At 44.4% G+C, this 8,732-nt stretch overlaps 1 protein-coding gene across 1 annotated transcript in view; it reads left to right on the top strand.

Annotated features, from left to right (window-relative positions):
* The window catches only part of SLC15A1 (solute carrier family 15 member 1), a 35,394-nt gene that overhangs the window by 13,400 nt on the left and 13,262 nt on the right, over positions 1-8,732 (top strand). Inside the window, exons 10-15 of the mRNA XM_013005077.2 lie at positions 2,938-3,024; positions 3,693-3,782; positions 5,455-5,499; positions 5,667-5,699; positions 5,783-5,871; positions 6,583-6,664. Of these exons, the coding sequence (XP_012860531.1) occupies positions 2,938-3,024; positions 3,693-3,782; positions 5,455-5,499; positions 5,667-5,699; positions 5,783-5,871; positions 6,583-6,664 (426 nt within the window). The remainder of the gene's footprint in view (positions 1-2,937; positions 3,025-3,692; positions 3,783-5,454; positions 5,500-5,666; positions 5,700-5,782; positions 5,872-6,582; positions 6,665-8,732) is intronic.

Genomic DNA, 8,732 nt, shown 5'->3' with positions numbered 1-8,732 from the left:
CCCCCATCATTCACTATGGTGAGATTTTTTGTTCTGATGATGCCTTACACCTGATCCCTTCGGGTTGAAGCTTCTTATAAGACTCACCAAATGGAAAATATAAACCAAGAACACAAACAGAGCTCAAGGGAAGAAGAGAAGTGGCCCTTGAACTTATAAGGTAAGATTAATGGACAGGAGAAAACAAGGCAAAGTGACCCTTCACCCATCAAATTGGCAAATATTGGCTGATGTTTCTAAAGCAGTGGTGAAACAAGAATGAGAGGTGCGGTTGGTGAGAGTCTAAAGTGTCTCGCATAAAATGTTGAAACTCTTTGGGTTGCTCATCCTATTTCTAGGAATTAGAACTCAGAAATTAATTTTTTAATGAGCACAGTTTATATGAAAGTTATCACTATAGTATTTATAGCAGCAAAGTGTTTTGTATATTAAATTCCCCCAGAGAGAAAGACACTCAACTTACACTATAAGACCCACTGTCCTCGAGTCCGTTCTGTTGGACAATGACTGTAGACAGAAGACTGTACATCTCTAGGGAGCAGACGGCCTCACCCTTCTCCCAGGGAGGCTGCATTCAAACCACCCACCAGCGCACCAGGGTTCTTGGTATTTGCACATCGGTGCATTTCAGCCTGTACATCTATTCCCGCCTCCAAGTTTCTCCCAAGCTAAGAAGGGATCTTGGCAGTCATCTCCAATCCCTTCCTTGACAAGTGCTTGCCACCTCCACTCCGACCCCAAAAGAACGACTTCAAATGATTTAGGGCCGTGCTTCTCAACCTTCCTCATGCCGCGACCCTTTCATACAGTGCCTCGTGTGGTGGTGACTCCCAACCATCACATGATTTTCGTTGCTACTTCATCGCTGTCATTTTGCTACTGTGATGAATCATAATGTAAATATCTGATATGCAGGATGTTATTGGGCAACCCCTGTGAAAGGGATCACGACCCACAGGTTGAGAACCGCTGATTTAGCATGATGGCCTGTGTTGCTAAAACCATCCAAGTAACTGCATTATTGCCTTTTAACCACACATGCACTCACTGTGACCCCCTGTTGCTGACTGTTGCAGCTGTATATGAATGTAGCTCACTTTTCCTAAAAGCCTCCCCCTAAATCCCACTAAAGAAGGCTCACTCACTCACTCACTCACTGCCCCAGAGTCCATGCTGACTCATAGTGACTCCCTGTGGGTTTCTGAGACCGTAACTGTTTCTAGGAGTAGAAAGCCCAGTCTTTCTCCCACAGAGCTGCTGGTGGTTTTAAACTGCCCACCCTGTGGATTGCAGCCCAATGCGTAACCACTGCACCACCAGGGCTCAGTATCCGCTCATTTCATCATAGAGTGCCAAGCAAATTCTCCTGGCTTACCATTTCAACGATCACCGTTATTTTCTTATAAAGGCATTTCTACACGGTAGGTTCTCATTCTCTCGCTGTGGTTAATATAAGGCACTTATTATAGACATAATACAATGTAAGATGGTCCCCGCTGGCCACACATTGGCCATTGCGCACCTAAAACGTGACCAGTACACTGGGGGAATGACTTGTACATCATATTTAATTTAGATTAGTTTAAAGTTTAAGAGGACAATTGTTATTACAAAAATAGGTATGTCTGGAACAACTTAGTACTTGAGAGCTCAATTGCATGCAATCTGATTAGTTAAATATTTCTGATAAAAGCTACTCATGCCGAGGGGACACAATTATTGAAACTTCTTAGGCATCTCCATACACCTACTTCATCAGACTGAATCACTGGGCTTGAAGGCTAAGGGCCATAGTCCCAGGAGAACTCCAGGTCAGTTGCCTAACACAGTCCAGAGATACTGGTCTCGTTTGGTGGGTAGCGTCTGGCCTTAGCAGCTTGCTCACAGCCATCTCGGGTTCCGTGTGGGTCTCGTCCCATCGGGAGCACGAGAGAGTGAAGGAAACCGAAGACTCGGGAAGCAGTGGATCCACAGACACCCCCCCTCCCCAAGAACCACCTCTTCCTCTCGCCTCAGACCAGAACTGGGTGGTGACCAGCCACCACTACCTGCTGCCCTGACCAGGGACACAGTAGAAGGTCCTGGTTTAAAAGGGAGGTGGGGAAATAAGGGTGGGATGGGGGAGTAGAGCAAAGCTCTAAGGTCTTAAAAAAAAAAAGACCAGTGTCACTGAACTGATAGACTGAAGGAGGAGGAGCCCCTTAGACTGTGTATTGTCCCACCACACCCAAAGGATGCCTTTTAGCCAAATAATAGATTGGGCCATCCACTGCATCTCACCAAATGGGCAACATTTGCCCAAAGGCTAAGAAGAGCAGCCCAGGAAGGGCAGGGAAACTGGAAGGATAGAAATGGGGTGGGGAGAGATGGGGAGACTCCTGATAGGTGACCCACTGTCATGGGCAATTTGTATACATACTGTTGGCTGGGAACTTAATTTGCTGTGCAAAGTTTTACCTAAAATGCAATAAAATGTTCAAAATGAAAAAGGCAACATCCAAATGGAGGTGTATCTTGTGTGTAAAAATGCACCTGGACCTCAAAGACTTAGATATGAAAAATGTTGTAAAAGTGAGCATTGATATTTTAAAATACGGATCACGTGACGAAATGTGTTTGGGATTTTTAGGGTCGGTGAACTATATTTCAGATTCCTTTCACCTCATTTGTTTTTATTTTTTAAAATAGCTGCTAGAAAACTAACATGACCCCTGTGCTAGGCGCTCTGTTTCTACTGAGCTCAACCTCCTGGACAATGGGAAGTGGCACACACTCTTCCTTAGAAAGAGGCTGCATCCAGTAGGCCCTTGACCGTGGTCATGAGACGCGCATGCAGCGCGTGATGGTTTGCCGTTCTCCCACCGGCTCTCTCTTGCTTTCATGTGTGCCCCTGGATTTGAGTCTGCTCGGAACTTACGGTTCTCTTCTTTCCTTCAGTTTGCCATCAAAAATCGGTTCAGGCATCGGAGCAAGAAGTTTCCCAAGAGGGAGCACTGGCTGGACTGGGCCACAGAGAAGTACGATGTAAGTGGCGGCGAGCTGGAGCACAGGGTCCCAGGAAGCTCCTTCTAAACGGGAAAAGCCAGGGCCCAAGCACGGTATGAAGGGTACCTGGACCAGAGTCACCCGTGGTTGCCTTCATCACAGTTATTAGCGTTTTAAATAATCGTATGTGGGACCACATCTTGATATTGAGAAGAAGTCGATAAACGATGAGCTTAATCTATGTGGAAACACCTTACCTGTTCGTCGTTTTTCATTCTGCACAAAACCACAGCCAAACCCTTTGGAGTCAATTTTGACCCAGAGCCCCACCCCCATGGACGCCATTCCAGCTCATAATGACCCCACAGGACTGAGTAGAACAGCTCACTAGGCCCCCGTGTCCTCTGGTCTAGCAATTGTACTTCACTGCGATCATGAACTTTAGTTTGAGGGTAGAAGGATACGTGCTTGGGGGTTACTTGGTGAATTCTAGTCATTTCACCTCCTAAATAGATGTGTTAATTAATATTTTTAGTAACGTGCAGACATTGGCTTTTTGAAAGAAGTCAGTGGTCGGGTTCTGGGGACCATTGATCACCTCCCAGTCATCTGGAGATGCCAATATCACTGTACTCCTTGAGAGGCTGAACAGCACATCATAGCTGTGAGCGACATGGAGGTGGCTGATCTCTCTCTTCCTATTGCAGAACCGGCTTATCTCGCAAATTAAGATGGTTACGAAGGTGATGTTCCTCTACATTCCTCTCCCCATGTTCTGGGCACTGTTTGACCAGCAGGTAACGTGAAACTGTGTTTCTGTGCTCCTTCCTTTAGCAAGCAGCCTTGGGCACTACCACACACCACGGAGGGGTAGCATTTATCTCTTTGAGGTGTTAGCTTCAAATGTCCATTTATTTGGCAATTGTTAAATCCTACTTTTTTTTTCTTTCTAAAACACCAGTTCCAGGTGGTTTTGCTCATATTTCTGTTGCAGGGCAATGAAGAAAATAAGGCGTGGTTAAGTAAAATAAGCCTGGGGAAAGATTTGACCAAAGCACGCAGCACTGTTGCCATTCACAATGGAAAGTAGAGCATTTTCCTACTGACATAGCATGGTACCCAGTATATTGCCCTTGGGGGGATCCAGAGAATGTTTGAACTGAGGCGGGGCTGCCGTCTTCTGCTGTCCAACGGGAATGCCCAGCTAGCAGGACTGCCTGGGAGGCAAAAGGACTCCTCTGGAGCCAGACACATGGGAGCCACAAACCAAAACTCAGCCTGCCAGACCTAGGGTTGGGGTCCTGCTACCAGAGCAGTGGGCCGTGTGGCTGAGAATTTCTCCAAAATTGTATTAGCCACTCAACCGATGGTGCTCAGTAGGCAAAGTAAAAGATCTTGTTTCTTTTCTTTTCTTTTATTTTTTTTTAACATTTTATTAGGGGCTCATACAACTGTTATCCCAATCCATACACACATCAATTGTGTAAAGTGCATTTGTACATTCTTGTTTCTTTTAGAGACTGGAATTATTTAAAAATTAAGAGCACACATCTTTTCATTGTGCAGGAACCATTATAATAAGGGTGAACTCTCTTTGAAAAAGTTTAAGCTCTCCTACTCATCTCCTTATTGGTCAGAATGGGATTTAGATGAACGTTTTTAAGGGCCGTGGTGGCAATTTTGCAGAGTGGGTAGGAGCCACGCTTGCACTGCACTAGAAACACATCCCATCACCCAATAGAGCTGTGTGAGTTCAGGTCAAGGATTGCCTGGTTCTGAAAGACTAAGGGCTCACCTCAAGACTGAAGACCAAACTAGAGCAAATGCATCTCAGGTACTCAGGGACTGGCAGACAGCGTGCAAAGAATAGCTTGTTTTTTTTACTTTGTCTTTCTGGTCGTCGGTGGAGTCACGTTGAGATACATATTTCATCCTCCATGGGAATAATCATATGTAATAATTTGGCCCTAGGACATCTTTCATGATAAAACAACCCTAACCAAATCTAATGCCATCAAGTCATTCCATTGCTGGTTTCCGAGGTAGGTTCAATGCGATTAGGCTGTCCAGGTTGACATCCATCACTCTCTTGGTAGAGGTCAATTCTAGGATCTCCTCAGGGCATGTGGCTACCTTCCCCTGGTAGCTGATGGGGCCTGTCTTCCAACCAGCCTTAGAAATGCATTTTCCCATTTCTGAGACAGAGCTTTATCCGACAGAACAACTTGGGGCATTCTTCAGAGGAGCTGGAGTCCTACATATTGTACTCCGTGGTACAGCTGTATTATGAGTTATTAATTTTACCCGGTGTTAGAGCGAAGCCAGGAGACTAATTTGATGTTAAAAAAAAAAAAAGCCAGAGCATTTCATTTCAGACCTCCTTCCTACTTGGGAAAGGACCCACTACTGATTTGTAAAGACATCAAGGTGCACGTTCTCAAATGATGCAGTACCTTCATTTATCTTAAGGGCTCACGATGGACGCTGCAAGCAACAGCCATGAGTGGGAAAATTGTAAGTGTCAGTCATCAAAGTATGTGACCTTTGCTGGTCACCGTTCTTTATTTTAGCCCCTTTGCTCCCTCTCGCCTTCGCTTCATGTCATTTCCATCCCGCTGCCCCCCCACCGTCACCACCACCTGGGAGAGATTATCAATGACTTTTTTTCTCCCCCTTTTTAGGGAATTATTGAAATTCAACCAGATCAGATGCAGGTAGGGGAATATATTTAAGTTGCATTCAGAGGTCAAAATCACCTGTGAGACAAAGGTTAACCTTCTGTCCCCGTCATCTCTAGACCGTGAATGCCATCCTGATCGTCATCATGGTCCCCATTGTGGATGGTGTGGTCTATCCTCTGATTGCCAAGTGTGGTTTCAATTTCAGGTAGGGGACTGGTGGGTTTGGGTTGGTCCTGTGGCTTTGCAAATAGGCTGCTGCTCTCTCAGCTTCTGCTGCCTCAGTGAAAATAATTTTTGTATTCCCTTCCCTAGCATTACCCCTAGGATGGAGTTTTATACCATACCAGAATTCAAGAATGCATTTGACTTAAACAGATGTTTGTGTGATGCTAGCTCTGAAAACTTGACCTTTGGGACATTCAATTAATGATAGCCTCTCAAAGGTTGTTGTTTTTTTTAGTTAAGGTGCCCTGATATATGTAGATGATGTAAATATTAATGCTGAATGCATACTGTCTTAACTTGAGTTTAGAAACCCCAAAACTTAAACTAACTGCCATTGAGTGATTCCAATTCATAGCAGTTTTATTTATGGTTTACAAGGCTATAAAACTTATGGGAATAGGATCATCTCATTTTGCTCACAAGGAGTACCTGGTGGGTTCGAACCACTGACGTTCTGGTTACCAGTCTAATGCATACCCAAAAACACCACCAGGGCTGAGCTTATTGAAAGCAAATGTAAAAATACAAAACAGAGGCTGTTTTTCATTTCTTCTCCTTAGTTATGCACAATAGGGACACATTGGAACCTGTGTATTTTATAGAAAATAACTTTAGGGGATTGCCAAGTCAAGAGTTTGTGTGTGTGTGTGTGAGACTAGTTGAGATTCATTCGCTGTTTGTCTTGAATCAGCTCCTTGAAGAAGATGACTGTAGGAATGTTCCTGGCTTCCATGGCCTTTGTAGTGGCTGCCATTGTACAAGTGGAAATTGATGTGAGTTGTCTTTGAATTCTTGAGCATTCTCTCCTGGTGGGATTAGGTGGAATGTTTCTGAATTCCTCTTTCTCCAGAACGGAAGGGAGTAGGGGCGTCCAGAGTCTTTCCCTATAAACTAAGCCCCGTACCTTTGAGAACTGTGAAGGAATGGAACGTAATACACCTTGTCCTCACCTACCTACCTCATTTATAACCATAGTGAAAAACGTATCCAACCATTTTTCACATTAACAGCATGTATCTAACAGTTATGGACTCCAAGGTGCCAAGCAAAAGTAACGTTGGCTGTTGTGGACAAGATTATGTGTCAACTTGGCATCTTCAGATGGGCGGTTATCTAAGGGTCTAATTTGGCAGATTTGTCATCCTTCATTTTGTAGAATGATCTGACAGGATCAGCCTTCATTTTCATACAACATGCATTTTTGCATAACAACCTGGTCTTTAGAAGCTCACCATGTTGATAGGTGAGGGTGTAATTCCTTTCAGCCAGTATACCTCACAAATTCTTTTCACTGCAAAGTTTGAAACTGGAAGTATGATCAAATTGCAGGGCTTAATTGGGAGAGAAGTTAGGTAACAGTTGCAAAGACTCAGTTTATAATACTGATTTGTTTGTTGTTATTGGTCTTTAGCCGAAGGGACATTTATGGAACTTACTCCTTTGCAATCTAAGTGTCTAGGTAGTGGGTCTGTTTAAAAGACATCCACCACTTAGAAACAAACAACACTTTAAAGGTGTGTAAATTGTTCTAGTGCTTCTACTGCAAATTTGCTCCTACACTGGTCCAGTCTTTTAAACACACACACACAACACAACACCTCACTGCCATCAAGTTGATGCTAGCTCATAGTGAGCCTATAGCAAGGTTGGACTGCCCCTGGGGGTTTCTAAGACTAACTCTACAGGAGCAGGAAGCTTCATCTTTCTCTAACCCAAATTGGGTGAAACTAGAATTACATCACTACGTGTTTGAGATCCGGGTTTAGAAAGGGCATTCTTATCATGTATAAGAAAAGAGGTAAGAGAGTTGTGTTTGTGTGTTTCCTCTTTCTTTTGGGGGGTGGGGGTGCGTAACCAGAGTTGTGGAAAATGCATTGGTGGTTAAAGGTGGCATGGAATGTTCCAGTGGCACTGGGATTCGAAAGGGCATATTATAGGGAAATTGCAAAAGCCCTGAGCAAAGGCAAGTCGAGGCAGGAAGGCATGAACATCTGTGAAAGACTGCAGAGAATTGTGACCAGGACTGAGGACCCGCCTACCAGACTTACTGGGAAGGTGACCGATGTCAGGTGAGAAAGGATTTCAGGTGCCACAACCAGGAGCTGAGCTGAGCAAAGTATCACTCAGCTGCTGGAGTGCTTAAAGACCCACGTCTTTGGGAGTGGTGACAGCTATTGCGACACACAGGCCCTACAGCCAGAACAGCTGTTTTCATAGGTCATGGTGGTGATGTAGCCATAAGGAAGTAAGCTTAGCTTGATAAAATAAGATAACAAAAGAACAGCTCATTCTTTCCTTTCCCCTTATCTGCTTTTCCAGGCTTGGAATATTGTGGTTGGTTCTAGATTCTTCTCTCCTACTCTCAATTTAAAATCCAACTGCAGAAGTCTTATTAAGAGTCCATTTTATTCCCTCAATTGCCCTGTTGCAGACCCTCAATGTTCCGTTAGTGTATCGGTCTCTCTCGGCCCAGCCTTTCCCCTGTTCTTCCACCAGATTAACTTTTCTGAGTAGTTCTGGACATGTTCTTATCATAAACTCAAATTCCCTAATAAAACAAAAACACTCACTGACATCAAGTCAATTCTGACTCATCATGACCCTGCAGGACAGGGTAGGACTGTCCCTATCGGTTTCCAAGACACCGAGTAACTCTTTACAGGAGTAGAAAGTTTCATCTCTCTGGCTTCGAACTTCCAACCTTATAGTTGGCAGCCCAACATGTAACCACTACACCACCAGGTCTCCAGGCCAAAATCTCTAATAGTGCCCTGTTACTGCCTCGCAATAAGAGCTGAACTCCTCAGCCAGGCATTCAAAGGTCTCTTTACCAGGATTTCT

Source organism: Echinops telfairi, unplaced genomic scaffold (assembly GCF_000313985.2).
Source record: "Echinops telfairi isolate 266 unplaced genomic scaffold, ASM31398v2 ScPeMD7_7467;HRSCAF=8505_0, whole genome shotgun sequence".
NCBI classification, from domain to species: domain Eukaryota; kingdom Metazoa; phylum Chordata; class Mammalia; order Afrosoricida; family Tenrecidae; genus Echinops; species Echinops telfairi.
This window is presented reverse-complemented; position numbering and strand designations above follow the sequence as displayed.